At 39.4% G+C, this 20,026-nt stretch overlaps 1 protein-coding gene across 3 annotated transcripts in view; it reads left to right on the forward strand.

The window, feature by feature from the left end:
• GNB4 (G protein subunit beta 4) overlaps nucleotides 1-20,026 on the forward strand; it is a 59,275-nt gene that overhangs the window by 18,564 nt on the left and 20,685 nt on the right. For all 3 annotated transcript variants that reach the window (XM_025376889.1, XM_025376891.1, XM_025376890.1), the window contains 4 exons: nucleotides 9,136-9,234; nucleotides 14,394-14,432; nucleotides 15,847-15,953; nucleotides 18,772-18,835. In XM_025376889.1, the coding sequence (XP_025232674.1) occupies nucleotides 9,178-9,234; nucleotides 14,394-14,432; nucleotides 15,847-15,953; nucleotides 18,772-18,835 (267 nt within the window). In that variant the 5' untranslated portion in view covers nucleotides 9,136-9,177. The remainder of the gene's footprint in view (nucleotides 1-9,135; nucleotides 9,235-14,393; nucleotides 14,433-15,846; nucleotides 15,954-18,771; nucleotides 18,836-20,026) is intronic.

A 20,026-nucleotide genomic window follows, 5' to 3' on the forward strand; every position in this document is an offset into this window, starting at 1 on the left:
TAAGCTTCATTTTCTTTTTTCTTTATTTTTATTTTATTGTTCCCAGTGGACTTCAGGTGCAAGAGTTGGATAAATTATTAATATGCTCACCTTTGATTCCTATAGCACTCGCTTTTATATATTTATGTTTGCTTGCTTATTTTGTTTGTTTATTTTTAAGAGGCAGGGTCTCATTCTGCTGCCCAGGCTGGAGTACAGTGGTACAGTCATAGCTCACTGCAGCCTTGAACTCCTGGGTTCAAGCCATCGTCTTTTCCTCGGCCTTTGGAGTAGCTGGGACTACAGGCGTCCACCACTCCCCTGCATCCAGCTTGTGTGCATTCTTTTTTCCTTCCTTCCTTCCTTCCTTCCTTCCTTCCTTCCTTCCTTCCTTCCTTCCTTCCTTCCTTCCTTCCTTCCTTCTCTTTCTTTCTTTCTTTCTCCTTCCTTCCTTCCTTCCTTCCTTCCTTCCTTCCTTCCTTCCTTCCTTTCNTTCCTTCCTTCCTTCCTTCCTTCCTTCCTTCCTTCCTTCCTTCCTTCCTTCCTCCCTTCCTCCCTTCCTCCCTTCCTCCCTTCCTCCCTTCCGTCCTTCCGTCCTTCCGTCCTTCCTTGAGTCTTGCCCTGTTGCCCAGGCTGGAATGGAATGGTGTGATCTCGGCTCACTGCAACCTCTGCCTCCCAGGTTCAAGCGATTCTCATGCCTCAGCCTCCCAAGTATCTGTAACTACAGGCACACACCACCACATCTGGCTCATTTTTGTGTTTTTAGTAGAGACAGGGTTTCACCACATTGGCCAGGTTGGTCTCAAACTCCTGGCCTCAAGCGATCTTCCCACCTCGACTTCCCAAAGCGCTGGGATTACAGGTGTGGAGCCACTGCGCCTGGCCCATTGTGTGCATTCTTAAGCAATGTATCATTTAGTTGTTGTTTTTTGAGTTTTGTAAAAGGGGTATGATGCCAGTATGTGTCTCCTGGAATTTGCTTTTTTTTCTCCCAAGATTATTTTAAAGATCCATCTATGTTACATGTAACTGTAGTTCATTTGTTTTCACTGCTGTATAATAATTTACTGTGAAAACACTACAGTGATCCATTCTCCTGTCAGTGAGCATTGGTGTTCCAGTTTATTGTTATTATAAGTAGTGCTGTATGAACACTGTTAAATCCTGTGCACATGTACTATAGATTCCTTACGGCTTATATATCCAGAAGCAGAATTGAACTGTCAGGTTGAAAGGTACATGTGTCGTCACCTTTGTTAGATGTTGCCAAATTGCTTCCCCAAGAGTTGCCCCATGGAATTTGTCCCATTTCTACAACCTTGCCAACCCTTGGTTGAGATATAAAATGTTTTTAATCTAATAGGCATGAAATTCTATCTTATTTTAATTTGCATTTCCCTGATTCCTGAGGTCGAGTGTCTTTTCATTTGTATGTGGTCATCTGCAGCTTTTCCTGCTGTGGTTTGCCAGTTCATATTTTTGCACATTTTCCTATTGGATTGTTAGTCTTTTTAATGATTCATTTGAAGTAATTGCTTTTAAAAATCTAGATGCTAATTCAGTATTTGAATTTTAGCTGACAGCTATCTTTTCTCAGTCTGTGACTTTTTTTTTTTTTTTGGGTGTTTTGTTCTTTTGAGGTATCTGTGTTCTCATCATAGATACCTTGTATTTACCCAACTGAAGCTGTTTGCTCCCCCCTCCCCCGGCCTTTAGAGACAGGGTCTCTTTTTGTTTCCCAGATTTGAGTGCAGTGGTGTGATTGTAGCTCACTGCAGCTTCAAATTCCCGTGCTCAAGCGATCCCCCCACTCAGCCTTTTGAGTGGCTGAGACTAGAAGCATGGACCACCATGCCCAGCTGGAAGCTGCTAGCTCTTATAGTTGATCTTTTCTCATCTCCCCAGTTTTCTCATATGTAGGGATAATTATAAAAATCGTCAGCAGTGGATGTGTCTGTGTGGTGGGGCTGGAGGGTATAGCTGGTCATTGAACTGTTAGTAAGCCTTTGGGGAGATTCTGCTCCCCTATGTTGAAAGCTTTTTTTTTTTTAATAGCATGCTTGATGCCTCTTTGTCTTCATCTTTGGGGCTCATTTATCAGGTCTGTGTTATTGGGAGAAGTCCCACTCAATTTTCTGTTTTGCATGTAACTAGTGTAGATGAAAAACTTTGTCTGTAATCACTTCCTATTTTTGTCATTAATTCAGGAAAAGTCTGATCAGTCAGAAATTATTTTTTTGGTTTACTCCCTTCTCAGATTGGGATCTTGATTATTTTAAACTTTAAATAAGGAACACTGAATTAATTGATGCTGCAGTTAGTCTGCCTGGCTAAGACCCAATGGAGGATTTCTTCAGTAGTGGGTGACTGTCTTGCCAATCCCCCCCTCCCTCCACTTTCCATATTTTTCTTTTCCTCACATCACAAAGCTTTAGACATCCTTTTGCCACTTCCCTGATTTCTGTTTCTTATTAAACTGTGGATGTAAAGGAACTGCAGGAGGGCAAGTGGTTAGATGACTTTCTTTTCTACTGTCAAAGTGTGTCGCTAAAGAGCTTCCCTTCCCTGAATTTACCCATGCTTTAGATAAACAGCCTGAGGGAGCTACTTACTAAACTATACCTGATGTAATAGTATTGTTTCCAAGAGTTAAAAATTTTTATAGTCATATTATATACACACATTTCAATACACAGTTTGGCCATTTTGGATCCTTACCTTCAAAACGTATTTACGAGGACTTGCCATAGTAGGCTTCACCTGGGGCATCCTATGGCCTCGTTTTACCCTCATCAGCCTTTAGGCTTGTCTGAGAGTAGTTTATAATCTATTGGTCTATGCTAGATTCATGCTTTATTGGTATTCTCAGGAATCCAACAGTTGTTGGCTGAGAAGAAAAGATCACCAAAAAAATCTGTGTAATCAGAATGTTCTTCCTCCCAAGTGACAAAATGAATCAGTTGTGTTTTTTTTAAGGAGTGAAAAGTTAGTTCCTCCTTTTAGCAGCAAAAAGGAAAGGGGAAAAAAGGGCAGCTTTGACATTTCTTTTCAGACATCCAAAGAAAGGTTGCGGTTGTCTGGCACAGGCATCACAAGGGTTCTGATTTTGCAGCTTAGCAACATTTCTCAGACAGCCCCTTGCCTTATAACTACGCTCCCTCTCCATCATGCCTGCCCAAACATAGCTGGAGCCTGCTGGACATGAGGTTTGAGAACTCAGAATTTCATGTGAGAAAGTGGGGTCATGTGTAGGCAGTTCTCTTTAAAAGTCCTTGATGAAGGGAAGAAAAAGGAGTGTAAGTGGTGGTGCAATGTGGAGTCAAGGAATTTTTTCTTTTTTCTTTTTCTTTTTAAGGGAGAGACTTGGGCGTGTTTAACTGCTGATGGAAAAGACCCAATTGAAAGTGAAAGGTTCCCCCACAGATTGTCTGCTGGATGAGAGTGAGGGATTATAACTGTATAGTGGACAAATTAAGCTGTTAACAGCGGAACACACTGAGGAATCTTAGCTTCACTGATAGTGGCACAAAGAAACATTAAGTTCATCCTGATGTGCTGTAGTATGAAGTTCACAGCATCACCTGGAAGGATTCTTGCCAAATATATTGAACCTAAATATAATCTAGCCAGTAGATCTAACCCCCTTCCAGTTTACAAGCAATCAGTATAGAAGATAAACAAGTTAAACAGTAGTACCATAGGAAGTAAACAGAATGGGGTACATCCTGTAGAACAAGTGATTTAGTCTTTTTTCCTTTTTTTTTTTTAAATTGAGACAGAGTCTCACTCTTCACCCAGGCTGGAGTGTAGTGGTGCAATCTCGGCTCACTGCAGCCTCTGCCTCCTGGATTCAAGTGAGTCTCCTGCCTCAGTTTCCCAAGCAGCTGGGATTACAGACACATTCCATGATGCCTGGCTAAATTTTTTGTATTTTTAGTAGAGACGGGGTTTTGCCATATTGGTCAGGCTGGTCTCGAACCCCTGGCCTCAAGTGAGCCACCCACCTTGACCTCTCAAACTGCTGGGATTACAGGTGTGAGCACCTGCACCCGGCTGATGATTTAGTCTCTCTAATAAGTCAATGTCAGAAAGTGCAAAAGAGTAGGCAAGAGATGGATTCTTCTAGATGGTGGCACAAGAGACATAACTAAATGTATTATGTAGTTCTTAATTGGATCTGGATTTGCACAAATCAGATGTAAAAAGACATTGGTCAAAGAGTTGGGGAAATTTGAAAATCTCCTGGGTTTTAGATATTAAATAATTTCTGTTAATTTTGGTAGTTATGATAATGGTATTGTGGTTTGGTAGATATTTTTAGAGATGTATAGTGAAGTATTTAGGGCTAAAATGTCTTGATGTCTATAACTGACTTTAAAATACTTCAGCAGAAACAAAAGATAAAGCAAATACAGCAAAACAAGTTAGTATTTTTTAAATCTATGTGATGAATATTAGGGTTGTTCAGTCTTTGTGTTAGAAAATTTTATTAATAAAAAGACTAAAAAGAAAAAAATGTATGAGATTGAATATACTGGAAGTGTAAGATTACTTAAAAGGTGAGAGTTTAAATCACTGGTGGAGGGGCTGGGCATGGTGGCTCATGCCTATAATTTTAGCACTTTGGGAAGCCAAAGTGGGAGGACTAATTGAGGCTAGGAGTTCAAGCCCAGCCTGGGCAACATAGCAATACACTATATCTCAAAAAAAAAAAAAAAAAAAAAAAAAAAAAAAAAAAATTAGCCAGGCGTGATAATGCATGCCTGTAGTCCCAGCTACTGGGGGAGGCTGAGGTGGAAGAATTGGGTTATCTCAGGAGTTTGAGGTTACAGTGAGCTATGATTGTGCCGCTGCACTCCAGCCTGGTTGACAGAGTGACACCCTGTCTCAGAATGAATCAATGAATGAATGAATAATAAATAAATCGCCAGTGGAGGAATTGGCCCAAACAGGAGAGAAGTCATCTATTCTATTATAATTTAAAGGAAGGACTGGGTACAGTGACTTATACCTATAATCCAAGCACTTTGGAAAGCTGAGGTGGGGGGATCGCTTGAGCCCAGGAGTTTGAGACAAGCCTGGGCAACATGGCAACCCTGTCTCTATCAAAAAAGAAAATCAGCTGGGCGTGGTGGTTCCCGCCTGTGGGCCCAGCTACTTGGGAGGCTGAGGCTGGAGGATTGCTTGAGCCTGGGAGGTTGAGGTTGCAGTTCACCACCACTGCATCCAGCCTGGGCAGCAGAGTGAGACCTTGTCTGTCTGTGTCTGTGTCTGTCTGTCTGTCTCTCTCTCTCTCATTCACACACACAAAGAAGGAAGATGAGGAATATGCTGAGTCAGTTATGTATCTATAGCTTTGTATAGTAGTGGAAAATTGAAAAAGTTCATGTCTGATGGCTTCTACTTTATGATATAGATGGCAAAGTCATCTGCTGCAAGAGGGCTTGTGAGAAGGTCAAAATTTTGGAAAGATTGCAAATGAATTTAAATATTTGATAGCAAAAGCAGAAGCAGTGCATACAAAGCTGTGTAGGGTTGCCAGGTAGTTTTGAGGGCCTAGTTGAGATTGGTGATGTGAATTTGTAGTAGACTGATATGCCTCATTGTTTGTCTTTCTCAATCAATGTTTGGCCACTTGAGTGCTCGCTGAAAGAAAGTAGGTAGCTGATTTCATCCAGGGTTTTGCTTTTGCTGTTGAGTGTGACAAGATGGAAGGGCAGGCAGTCTGGGGTACTGTGAAAAGGCTTGAAGTGCTGGACCTAGAATGCCTGATGAAGTACTGGATGAAGCTTGGTTAAGAAGGGATGAGCCACAAACTCACTATTTTCCACATTGGACCCCTCATCTTTTTTCTTGTGAAGCCTGTATCCATGACTGCAAAGGGCCTGGGATCTTTACCTACTTACAAGTGAATAAATGAGTCTGTTATTGTTTCATGAGACTCCTTGGTCAGACACAAAAGATTTTCTTATTCACGGGGAGTAGCATGGTGTGATCCTGCTTTGTGTTGATTGCCTATGTTCCCCAGTGCCCACAGGGTGACACAGGTAGGCCCAGATGGATGCTGCACATGCATTGGATTTGCATCACAGCCTAGAGACACTGAGCTTGGGGGTTTTACCCCTTTTACAGTAAATAGAAGTCATTCTGCTCTTCGTCTCCTGAGGAGACATTGTCTTATTCCTTGAGGTTGCATGTTGCAAAACAATCCTGAGAGATGGCCCAAGTAACAGCCACTAGGGACTTGTATTCTTGGCATTCCCAGCCAGAATGTGCAGGAAGGGCCAGGGTCTGTGACAGATTGCCTCTCCCGTCATCCCATCAGTGCCCCATTCACAGAGTGATGGTGGTGAGGGAACTGCTTTTTGTTTCCCATTTCTCTTCATGGTACCTCCATCCTTAGGGGCACTCAGCCTGGAAATTCTCATTCATTTGGTACAGATCGTAGTCTGTCCCAAGTAACTCTTCCTACAGGTAGCTCCTGCTTTAGAAGGTCACTGGTATGTGTGTGTGGCTTTGGGAAGGACAGCAGTGGGATGGGTAACAGGTAATTTTTAATATGCTTAAAAGTTCTGAGACCCAGGCTGGGCTCAGTGGCTCGTGCCTGTAGTCCTGGTGCTTTGGGAGGCTGGGGTAGGAGGGTCGCTTGAACCCAGGAGTTCAGGACCAGCCTGGGCAATATAGCTAGAACCCCATCTCTACAAATAATAACAATAATGGTAATAATAATAACTGCAAATTTTAAAAAAGTTCCGAGGCCCGTTGATAGTTCTTTCTAGTATGTTAGCAACTTAGTAGGAGGGGTGTAAACTAGTTCTGCTTACCCCAAATTTTTTGGGACCCTAAAAATAAAGAGCTATCAAAATCAATCAGAGTTCTAGGACTTTTGAGCCAGGGATCTCAGGAACGGTCAGCAAGGGCAGCTAAGGTTGTGACTTTAAAGAGCCTGCATGCTGCTTGTCTGCAGTTCAGCAGAATGGTATTCCAGACCGGCTGTAATCTGTCCAGTCGGGCCCTCTCTGAGATGCATACTAAATTGTTAAACAATCAAACTTTATCAGGGAATGGTTAGGACTCATAAATAAAAGATGGAAACTTTGGATAAACAGAGAAATACGCCACAGTATTAAATTGGAAATGGAATATTAGAATGATTTTAGTTCTTCTGGAACTGTTTTATACCTTAATGCCATTCCAATCAATCCCAATACATTTATTTTTTAATTGGACAAAATAAATACATAGTGAATTCTGAAAGAATAAATAGATGCTGGTTTCTTTTTCTTTTTCTTTTTTTGTCTGAACATAATAAACAGATATTTCTACCATAGTTGATGTGATTGTAGGATAGACACCAAAAACAAATTCTCTCTCATGAGGGGAATCAATCTTTTATAGGAATTTGAACTTAGGACAGTCATTTTGGGCTACAATCTTGACCTAAAAAGATATAAGCTTGGGTTTTGTACTTAGGGGAGCAGAAAAAGTCATTCTGTAGAAAGAAAAAAACCAAGGAAGAGAAAAGAGACCAGCACAGGTAGAGAAAGAATACTCCCAGTTTCTAGCCTCTAGTGTCCTTTTGAGGCAGTAATATTCCTGTCTTCTGGTTCTCTGATTCATCCTAAATCCTTAGAATGAATATTCCTATATTTGTTAAGCTATTTCAGGTTGCTTTATTTACTGGAGACCAAAGTATCTTAAGTGATGGGGATACGACAAAGAATAAAGCAAACAGAGACCCCGCCTCAAGGAACTTTACATCTCCTTTTTTTTTTTTTTTTAAAGACAGAGTCTCGCTCTGTCACCCAGGCTGGAGTGCAATGGTGTGATCTCAGCTCACTGCAGCCTCCACCTCCCAGGTTCAAGCAATTCTTGTGCCTCAGCTTCCTGAGTAACTGGGATTACAGTCATGTGCCATCACACCTGGCTAATTTTTGTATTTTTGGTAGAGTCGAGGTTTCACCATGTTGCCCGGGCTGGTCTTGAATTCCTGGCCTCAAGTGATCCACCCACCTCGGCCTCCCAAAGTGATGGGATTACAGGCGTGAGCCACCACGCCCGGCCCTTTACATCTTATCAGAAGGAAAGAGATCACAAATAAGTAAATACTTGCTGATGGTGTTGAGTCTTATAGTGAAAAACAAGACAGGGTAAGAGGAGCGTGTTTGGGTGCATGTGTGCTATCAGCAAAGGTCCCGCTGAGAAGATCGCATTTGAGCAGATATAAGGGAGCAAGGGATTAAAATATCAGGGACAAGATCTATCCAAGCAGAGGCAGGAGCAAATGCAAAGACACTGAGACTGGGGCCTGCTTAGTGTGTTTAAGGAACATCAGAGAGGTCTTTGAACAACTGGAAGAGAGTGAGTGTGAGTGTGATAGATGAGGTCAGAGGGGGTGTGTGTGTCTGTGTGTGTATGTAATGATACAGGGCTCTGTGGGTCAAAATAGAGTTTAGTGGAGTGGAAAACCTTTGGAGGATTTAAAGTGACTTGTATTTTCAAAGGATCTCTAGTTGCTCTAATTAGACCAGAGAGTGGTCGAGGGCAGTAAGAAGGAGACCAGTGAGAGATGATCATGGTGGTGTGGACCCAGACACTAGAAGTGGAGGAAATCAGAGTTAGAACCTGGATAATTTTCTAAGGAATAACTGACGTGATTTGCAAATAGATTCGATGAGGGAGGGTATGATTAAAACAGGACTGCTCCCAGATTTTTAGCTTAAACTATTGTAAGTAAGGATGGACTTGCCATTTCCTGAGATGGGGAAGGCTTGGGGGTGGGGTGGGGTTCAGTTTTGAGGTACTCTTTGAGGTGCCAATCCAGACATCCAAGTGGGGAAGTCTCTTGGTGTCCTCTGAACTATTGTAAAATATTTCTCACTGGACTCCGTTCTGGTGCCAATTCCGCATAATTCAGCCTTGAATACTACAACTTGCAATTTCTCCTCCATCGTCTGATCATGTTCTTATATAAAACCCTTCAGTAAATAACCTCAATCTGTATTTACTAAGCATCTTTAAATTCCCTTAATAATTGACTACCTCCGTTGAATTTCAGAAGGTCCAAAAAGAAGTTATATGTCAGTGTTGTAAAACTAGATGAAGATGTAAATACAGAACTGAATCTTTCTCTTGTTCTCTGTTTTTTAACAGCTGTTTTCACTCATTAGCTCCTGAGGTAAACAAATTAAAAAAATGAGTGAACTGGAACAGTTGAGGCAAGAAGCAGAACAACTGCGGAATCAGATTCAGGTAAAACCTTTTCATTTCGAAATGTTAACACTTATTTACAGGAATCTACAAAATTTGCCTATTTATCAGTCTATATTAAATGATTTCAAAGGCTAGAAATGGTCTTTTTTCTCTCACATGTGAAGTAAGGACTAAGGTCTATTTGTGTTTATCATGTCTCGAAAGAACTCTTCAAAATTCATTGCAAACAAGTACCTATGTAGAAGAATGACCTCTATGAAAGACAGACATAATTCTCTCTCGATTTACATGGCGAGAATCATAGATTTTTGGTACAAAACAATAATGTAGATAGTGTCACAATGTAATACACTAGGAAAATATTAATCTGTACATTAGATTGCAGAAAATCATTAGGCTGGGCACAGTGGCTCATGTCTGTAATCCCAGCACTTTGGGAGGCTGAAGCAGGTGGATCACCTGAAGTCAGGAGTTCAAGACCAGCCTGGCCGACATGGTGAAACTCCGTCTCTACTAAAAATAGAAAAATTAGCCGGGCGTGGCGGCATGCACCTATAATCCCAGCTACTCGGGAGGCTGAGGCAGGAGAATGGCTTGATCCCTGGAGACGGAGGTTGCAATGAGCTGAGCTCGTGCCGCTGCACTCCAGCCTGGGTGACAGAGCGAGACTCTGTCTCAGAAAAACAAAACAAAACTATTAGTGGCAGAATCAAAACATGTCTGACACCTTTTACTCTTGGAATCAACTCAAAACAGTAAGGATAAGAAACAACTACAAACTCCATCTTTAACAAAATTAAAAGACACTAGATCTTCAAAGCATAATAAGATGGGGACGAGTTGCCAAATGCAGTGAAGCAGCAGCACGTGGAGATGCTCTGAGAGGAGGCGTCTGCGTGGGGAGCACTCTCTAAGAGACAGCACCACGGTCCCTTCTTTGGAACAATGGGAACAGATGCTTCCTTGGGCTTCATTAGCACTGAGAAATATCAAGGAAGGCAGAGCTAAAAATGAAAGGATATAGACATGCCATCTTGTAGGAAGCCTGGTGGTAAGCAGGGTGGAGGAAAGAGGCTTTGAGTTGTGAGTAGCCTGGCAGCTGCCTCCTCCTTTTCCCAGAGAAAAGTAAAGGCTAAAGCAACGTACAAGGGTAAGCAGGGAGAATCTCATAACTTGGAACACAGCTGCGGCTTTTCCCAGTTTGAACCTCTTGCAATAGCTGTTTCTGAAGAATTTATCTAATTTAAAAGTGAAGAGTAGGCTGGGTGCAGTGGCTCACGCCTGTAGTCCCAGCACTTTGGAAGGCTGAGGTGGGAGGTTTGCTTGAGACCAGGAGTTCAAGACCAGCCTGGGCAACATAGGGAGACTCATTAAACATTAAACAGAAAAACATTAGCCGTGTGTGGTGGTTTGCGCCTGTAGTCCCAGCTGCTCGGGAGGCGGAGGCGGGAGGATTGCTTGAGTCCAGGAGTTTGAGGCTGCAGTGAACCATGAACACACCACTGCATTCTAACTGGACAAAAGAGCAAGACCCTGTCTCCAAAAATCAAATCAAATCTCTACAAAAATGATACAAGAAGAGAGAAGAAAGGATTAGGAAAAATAGGGATGAATGAAGAACATTCACCAGAAAAGTGTTGATTCTGAGTGAAGTCATAACCAGACAGACTTATTGCCAGAAATTCAAGAAAGTTAATTATTTCGATGTGAGTAAGAATTATGAGTTGAAACCTTAGGTATCTGAATGAGTTGAAATCTTAGGTATCTGAACAAATTTCAGAACAAAGGAGAGATTTGTTTTGCCTGGGATACTCACAGAAGGCTTTGCAGGCTCGTCTCTGAATTCGATGTTACTGCACCCACTAGAAGGAATTTCTGCCTTCTGTACTTTGTGTCACTTACTCCAGATGCTGAACAGGAGCAGCTGATTGGCTAAACCACGTGGCCACATGCCCATCCTCACACCGACTCTGTGAAGTCGATGGTGTTACTTCATTTAATAGTTCAGGAAGCTGAGGCTCAGTGAGATTAAATAAATTGCCAAGGTAACAGATCCAGGATTCAGACCAGGTGTGTTTTGCTAGAACTTAAAGTGGGTTCTCCCAATCTTAGTTACTAATGTCCTTTCCTGTGACCTGTGCTATAGCCATGCTAGTCTGGTTCCCTGAACGGGCATTACTCTTTCTCATCTGTTACCTTTTATCAAATTGTTCCCTTGGCCTGGAGTTATACTACCTCTGAGCCAATTTTGCTCTAATTCTGTTGAGTCCTAATCTTCCAAGAGCCCTCCACTTGGATTTATCTTTTTTTTTTTTTTTTTTTTTTTTAATTGAGATGGAGTCTCTCTCTGTCACCTGGGCTGGAGTGCAGTGGTGTGATCTCGGTTCACTGCAACCTCTGCCTCCCAGGTTCAAGCGATTCTCCTGCCTCAGCCTCCCGAGCAGCTAGGTCTACAGGCGCACACCACCATGCCCAGCTAATTTTGTATTTTTAGTAGAAACGGGGTTTCACTATGTTGGCCAGGGTGGTCTCGATCTCTTGACCTTGTGATCTGCCTGCCTTGGCCTCCCAAAGTGTTGGGATTACAGGTGTGAGCTCTCGCGTCTGGCCAAGTTTCTTAACTTCACTGATGATCAGTATCTTTGCTGTGAAGCAAGAGTACCAGTACCCCACTTTATATGTTTCTGCAGAGGATTAAGTGAAATAACACATAGAGGACTTAGTCTACTGCCAGCAAGTGGCAGATTTTTACTCGTGCAGCATGTTGGACTTCTGTTATAGAGCTGATCACGGTCTGCCTTGTGTTGTAGTTCCTTGTGCACGTTTACCCCTACTGTTTGTAGCTAAATGGATAATTTTGTGTCTTAATCATCTTCATATCTCACTAGCATCCCAAGCACAATGTCGTGGGCGCAGGTGCTCACCAAATCATCTCCTCCCATGATTTCAAGTAACCACATATATGTAAAATACTACATACTTTTCTTAGTTTAATTGTCACACTGTATTTAAAAATCTTTCCGGCCGGGCGCGGTGCTCACACCTGTAATCCCAGCACTTTGGGAGGCCGAGGTGGGTGGATCACGAGGTCAGGAGATCGAAACCATCCTGGCTAACACGATGAAACCCCGTCTCTACTAAAAATAAAAAAAAAAAAAATTAGCCAGGAGTGGTGGCAGGCGCCTGTAGTCCCAGCTACTCTGGAGGCTGAGGCAGGAGAATGGCATGAACCCGGGAGGCAGAGCTTGCAGTGAGCCGAGATCACGCCACTGCACTCCAGCCTGGGCAACAAAGCGAGACTCTGTCTCAAAAAAAAAAAAAAAAAAAAATCTTTCCTTTCTTCCTCCTCCCATCCAGAAATATGATCTATATTTTTACCTTACTATGGTGTAAATACATGGTATAATATATATTTACTATGTATTGTAGTAGATTATTTGTTTTAAATTTTAAAAAATGCAAATAGAGAAAACATTTTGTTTTCTTGTGTAATTATTATGTCTTTGATTTGGAAAAAAGTATGTATCATCTTTCTCTTGCACAAAGATCTTACCAGATTTTGTGTTTCTTGTGGTGCTGGACAGTACGAATTCAGCCTTTAATTGGGAATACTTTATATTCTGGTTTTTTGGTTTGTTTTGTTTTGCTTTCTTTTTTTTTTTTTTTCTCAGAAATAGGGTCTCACTGTTTGCCCAGGCTTGTCTAAAACTCCTGGGCTCAAGCAGTGCTTCCCCCTCAGCCTCCCAAAGTGCTGGGATTATAGGCATGAGCCATCATGCCTGGCCTTATATTCTGTTTTATAATGGATAATAGTGTTCATAAGACAGAGTTCTCAGTGTAAATAGAATCTTTGCATAATGTAATTTTGCACATAACTGCTGCTAACATATTTGTAGAATTCTTGTGTTCCAACATGATAATTTTTGTTACCAATTTTCACCGTAGTTTAGTAATTTCCATTTGCAGTTTTTAAATTGTGTTACTAATATTAATGTAAGCTCAATGAGGACAGAGATTTTTGGTGTCTGTTAGTGCCTAGAATAGTGCCTGACACACAGTGTTCAACCAAGTTTTTTTAACAACTAACTAAATTTAAAAAGATAGTCTAAACAATGATAGTTCATTTTCATAAAGCTTGAAGTCAAAGAACCTTTTTTAAGAATTTGGTCTTCAACTCTACCATTTTTGGAACATGGTCCAGGCCCATCACTGTCATTTCTGGAAACTCTTCATTATAGGAAAGTGGGCTACATTATTCCTTACCAGATGAGGTCTTTAAACCCACAATTTGGCTAAGAATGAAAAAATAAAATCATATGTTTTGTGCCACTGCTTGTGAACACCCTTACTTAGAAATATTCTAAGTGGTTATAAATAGGTTGAAAGGGCAGCCAGAAAGATGTCCGCCATCCAGTGTTTGCTGTGAGCTGAAGCAGGCATTTTTCCCTTGGCTGACTGGAACAAGTTGTCCATTTGGGACATTTATTCAGCAAACATTGTGTGCCTTCTCCTTGCCCAGGAGTATGCAAGTACTGAAACACTGTATAGGAAAAAAAAAAAATTGAAGAGGATACTACTGCAACCTTTGTGGAAAAAAGTTTCAGTCTAGCAGAAAGGATTTAATTGCATTTCTAATTTTTCTATGTGTATAAATCCTCTAAATTTGTTAACTGATAAATTTAAAAAAAACTGATTAAGTTTGGTTTAAAACTTTTTTTGTTTATTAAATATCTCTTTGCAGTCTTTAATTTTGTGTTAATTTCTGCTTCACCATCTTCCTTTTGATAATCCTTTTCAGTTTGAAAACTTTGAGGTCTCTCAAATTTTTATTGACATCTCTCAGATTTTGTTCAGAAGAGGCAAATCCATAGAGAAATAAAGTAAATTAGTGATTGTTAAGGGCTGTGAGAGAAAAAGGAATTAGGAGATATGGGGTTTCTTTTTTGGGGTGATATAAATGTTCTGTAATTAGTGGTGATGGTTACACAACATCGTGATACTAAAAACCACTGGATTATATGCCTTAAAATGGTTAAAATGGTTCGATTTAGGTTATATGGTTTTTATGTTAAAACATTTTTTAAAGATTATGTGGTATAGTGAAAAGTAAATTAGCAAATCTACATTTTCAAAAAAAGTATCACTGTAGTCATTCCACAGGTTTCTAAATGCATTATAATCATCCTTCTTTACTTCAGGATGCTCGGAAAGCATGTAATGATGCAACGCTTGTTCAGGTAAAGTTTTGTTTTTCTTTATTTCATTTTGGTAACTCATAAAATAATTTGACATTGAGGCAAATGACAGATCCTTGTATTAGTACTTAATTGAAAAAAGTTAAATGAAATCTCTGTGTAAAAGCACTTTATAATTTGCCAAATGCTATACAGTGCGAGTGCTTTTTAAAATATATTGTTAAAATAGATGTCTATGGAAAAATAAATGCTACACAAATATACCAGCTATACCAACATGGTGAAACCTCATGTCTACTAAAAATACAAAAAGTTATCTGGGCATAATCCCAGCTAGTCGGGAGGTTGAGGCAGGAGAATTACTTGAACCCGGGAGGCAGAGGTTGCAGTGAGCCAAGATTGCACCATTGCACTCCAGCCTGGGCGACAGAGTGAGATGCCGTCTCAAAGAAAAAAAAAAAAAATTATATATATATATGTACATATATATATGTATGCATAGGTATACACACGCACACATATGTGTATATATATAGATTCAAGGCCAAGCATGGTGGCTCACGCCTGTAATCCCAGTACTTTGGGAGGCTGAGGTGGGAGGATCACTTGGGGTCAGGAGTTTGAGGCCAGCCTGGCCAACATGGTGAAACCCTGTCTCTACTAGAAAAAAAAATTAGCTGGGCCTGGTGGTGCCTGCCTGTAATCCTAGCTACTTGGTAGGCTGAGGCAGGATAATCGCTTGAACCTGGTAGGCAGATTTTACAATGAGCCAAGATCACACCACTGCATTCCAGCCTAGGACACAGAGTAAGACTCTGTCTCAAAAAAAAAAAAAGGATTATGTATATTTATGTATGTATATATGTATATATAGATTCATATAGTTTATGCTTCTTTTTAAATAGTTTCTGATTCTTTTTGGTATACCCGAATTAAGTGGTTTTTTTCCTTGTGAAAACTCGTAGGTTGGGAATGATAGTAAGAGGGGTTAAGAAAACTAATATTTTAAAAATCTTTGGAAGGCTTCGTGTTTAATTAATATTGATAATTATTATTAAGGAAGTATTTTATGTGCTTTACAAATATAAAATTGGCTTTCTTACAGTTAAAATTATAAATGTTTACTGTGATCATTTGCTACTAGATTTTTATTTGTGGCTGGTTTTTATTAAAGCATAGAGGTTTATCTATTTTTAGTTAACAGTCTGCAGAAGGCAATCTTATTATATATTTATATATATTATTTATAATAGCACGTAGGATTATTTTAAACTAATCATAATTTTCATGAACATATTGATCCCATAACGGCTCTGTGGAATTATATCTATTAAATTTCTTCGATTACTATAAATGTACTTTATGTTTGTTTTTTTCACTCCTCACTGTTTCTAGTTCAAGTTGTCTCATGAACCATGACTAAGGTAAAGAATAACATTTTTGTTGCTTTCAAAAGATTACATCAAATATGGACTCCGTGGGTCGAATACAAATGCGAACAAGACGTACACTGAGGGGCCACCTAGCTAAAATCTATGCTATGCACTGGGGATACGATTCCAGGTTTGTACCTGTCATTACCTGTCATTTTTAAACTGTCTCAGAATTATTTTCATTAAGAACTATCATTTGCATTTTCTTCGTTTAAAAAGAGTATATTCATGAAGCATTTGCACAAAATGCATCTCAGATGAAGGAACATGTTGCTTTCACTAAGAATATTAATTGACTCTTTAAAAGTTAAAAAATTTTTAATATGGAATCCAGGACAACTGTTTAGAAGAGGATTCCTTTTCTTTGCAGTGGGACATTGCAGACATTCTGTGTTTTTTAAATATGCTCAAAGCATTTTTCCTGTGTATTAACTTTGAGATTTCAGTTAATAAGCAAATATTTATTCAACACCTTCTATGTGCAAGTTATTGGTTATTGCTATAGGTACTTAATACATAAATTTGCAAATAATGGAAATTACACCAAACAAAGTTATTTCTGTTGAATACATCTTTTACTCCCTTGACCCCATCACAGAAAGGTGTGTACTTGAGTGTGCAAGCTGACTGTCTGCAGGTGCACGGGCACACGCACAGCTGCCACCTGGCCTGCAGTTACATAGATTGCTCATCACTGTCATTCACTATGTGTATAAGGCTACAGTGCAGCCTGTGCTTTTTCCATTGTCTGGCAATAGCAGGTGTGTCTGCTGCCACAGTGATTTACTTGTTCCTTTGATTTGGTTAATCTTAATGGGAAAAGCCTAAACCGAGAAACTTCTGTTTTTTAATAGAAGTTGCACGTTTATTCTCTTCTCCCAGGAGACACTAAAATTGTAAAGTAGAAGAAGCCTCAATTGTTGCTCTAATTGGGATACTTGACCACAATAATATCGAACATGTCATAAAAGTATACAATTGACAACTGACATAATGTCTTCATCTTTTTCTTTCTTTCTTTTCTTTTTTTTTTTTTGAGACAGGGTTTCACTCTTATTGCCCAGGCTAAAGTGCAATGGGCGATATCGGCTCACTGCAACCTCTGCCTCCCATGTTCAATGGCTTCTCCTGCCTTAGCCTCCCAAGTAGCTGGGATTACAGCATCCACAACCATGCCTGACTAATTTTTCTATTTTTAGTAGAGAGGGGGTTTCACCATGTTAGCCAGCCTGGTCTTAAACTCCTGCCCCTCAGGTGATCCAACCGCCTCAGCCTCCCAAAGTGCTGGGATTAATCAGGTGTGAGCTACCGCGCCTGGCCGAATATCTTACTCTTTTTCTTAAAGGAGTTTAAGATAAAAATAGTTTACCTGTTGATAAAGCAAATTTTTAATTCAAAATATAATAACATGAAACAGTGTTTATGGTTCTTGCTTTCCTTAAACATTTTCTCAAGACTGTTAATCTTCATAGAAAACTGAAAGTATCACCCAGGAACCTATCTCACATAGTCTTCCCACCCATCGTATTGTCAGTCCATTACTTAATGTTCTCCTTAACTCTTATGCTGATGATGGCAATTGATTTCTAAAGAATTTTCTTTAGATTCCATCCTATACGCCACTATCAGATAGATCTTCCCTTTTGTAAAACCTTGTAGTGATTGCTACCTGAGAACCTGATAAATTTATTTACCTCTAGGGAAGGTAAATAACTGGGTGGCTGATGATAGACCCAGGAAGGGGCCTTTTTAAATTTTTTTCTGTATATCCTTTTTTATTTTTTGAATTTTACACCATGGTGAAAAATAAAAATTCCAAACAAGGCTGGGCGTGGTGGCTTATACCTGTAATCCTAGAACTTTGGGAGGGCAAGCAGGTGGATCACTTGAGGTCAAGAGTTCGAGACCAGCCTGGCCAACATGGTGAGATCCCATCTTACCAGTTGTGGTGGTGCGCACCTGTTATGCCAGCCATTCGGGAGGCTGAGGCAGGAGAATCACTTGAACCTGAGAGACAGAGGTTGCAGTGAGCTGAGATCGCGCCACTGGACTCCAGCCTGGGTGACACAGTGAGACTCTGTCTCAAAAAAAAAAAAAAAAATCCAAACAAAACGAATTTAGTGGCTAAAATTACTTAGGAGTTCATACTCTAGCTTAACAAAGCTTTCTGCAGTTTAAGCCCAGTCTGCTTTTCTCACCTTATTTTTCCTTTCTCTCACAAACTCTGTACTACTGGAAGACTCACAATTTCTGAAACACTCACTGTGTTTTTCTACCTGTCATTGATCTTAAAGCTTTCTCCTAAAATACAGTCTTTTCTCTGTCTTTAGCTCTCAACATTTTCTTTCAAGACTCATTCTCTTTTGATTAACTCAACTAGCCGTTGTTCCTCCTTTACTCTCCTGTGGTATTTATTTTATACCCTTCTTCTGACAGTTTTTACTTATTTGATTTAATATAAATATGAGTAAATGTCTTATCTTCACCAGATGGTAGAGGCCTCAAGAGCAGGAGATGTATCCTGCATTGTACCTCTAGTACTGTCATAGTCTCAGGCTCTCAATTGGTGTTTTTAGATCGGATGAAATATGGTTGTTAGGCTACTATGTACATTCTTGTCATTAAATTTAAGTAAGTCAGTAAGTACTAAACCAGTCAGCTAATATCCCTCCAAATCTTGTATAACTAAAATGTTGTTATGACAAAAAAGTTTAATCATAGCCAGACATTTTTAGTCAGTTGCTAAATTTTATTTTATGAAATATGTTCAAAATTTTTGGCATGTAGCATACATTTTTTAAAAGTTGGAAGAACATATTTTGGTATCAAGTTTTTAATTATAAAGATTGTATTTTTTTCTGAATTATTCTACATTAATGCAATGCATAACCAATTTAAGCTGTTTTTTCCCTCTAAGTGTCAAATTATTTTTGTGTTTGTTCCTCTAGGCTGCTAGTCAGTGCTTCCCAAGATGGAAAATTAATTATTTGGGATAGCTATACAACAAATAAGGTAGAATTTCTTCATAATTCTTTTTAAATAACCTTATATTTGTTTGGCTGTTTACCAGTTCTTTCCTTTATTCTTTTACCTCAAACTTAAATTGCTTCTTGGGATAAATTTATTATAGTTTATTTTAATCTAGTTCTTCTCTTTTGTCTTAGTGTTTGCTTTTAATGTTTAACCCTTTTTTATTTCCAAAGATGACTTTGTGTTTTACTAGAGGGCTCATATTTAATTTATGAATGTTAGAAAAAGTACCATTATACATGTACTAATAAACGATTTTTTAAAATCCCCATTTCCTAATGTGACAAAGACCCAGAGATTGTAATTTCTAGTTGTGGATAAGTTAGATGGCTAGTGTGAAGCTCTTCTTTGGCCCGCTCCAGGCATTGATTTGTGCTTCTGGACTGCTTAGAAGATACAGTAGATTGGAGGCAAATGACAACTTGTTTAGATCTCTTGGGGGTAACAGACTGTGGATGGTCCTAATACATCCACTGGAAGGAATCCCCAGTTTGAAATTGTTGAGTGGTAGTGAAAAAGCTTCAAGAATACTTTGATAAGTTTAAGACCTTTATACTCTGTGTATACATATTAGTATTTTTATTAAACATTTGAAAATACCATTTTGTGAAATAAACAATAGCTTCAACCGGATTGAGATTTTAAAGCAAGCTAAGACAGTTTTGTAATATAATAGTTTTTCTTTATTAATCATCATTAAGCATGTTATCTTTCAACTATATTTTCATAAAACAAAAAAATGTATTTTAAGCATATTATTTTAGGTTAAGTGAGAGCATAGTAGTAATCCTGCCATGTGTTGATTCCCTGTATGGACTGTTTAGCCGTAGTATTCTCATACACCTTACTTTTTTCCATCTGACTTTCAAATTATTGGTGTTAGGGTAACAAGGCAGCAGATAGCGTTGTGACCAGATCAATGCAAAACTATCACCATTGTTTGAATGAGAGCCCAGAATAAGGGCCTATTAATAGAGGGATGCTAGTGTCATCTTTTCATAGAAGACTCATGTAATCGACTCTGAGACTTGCTAATTATCTCCCTAGTTCTTGTTCAGAGTTATGTTTGAGGAATTTTGAGCACTATTACAAAAATGAAAATTCTATTAAAACCTTTAACATTTTACACTTAATTTTTCAAATGGCAATATATTAACATTGAAACTTCTTTAT

Source organism: Theropithecus gelada, chromosome 2 (genome assembly GCF_003255815.1).
Source record: "Theropithecus gelada isolate Dixy chromosome 2, Tgel_1.0, whole genome shotgun sequence".
Taxonomy (NCBI): domain Eukaryota; kingdom Metazoa; phylum Chordata; class Mammalia; order Primates; family Cercopithecidae; genus Theropithecus; species Theropithecus gelada.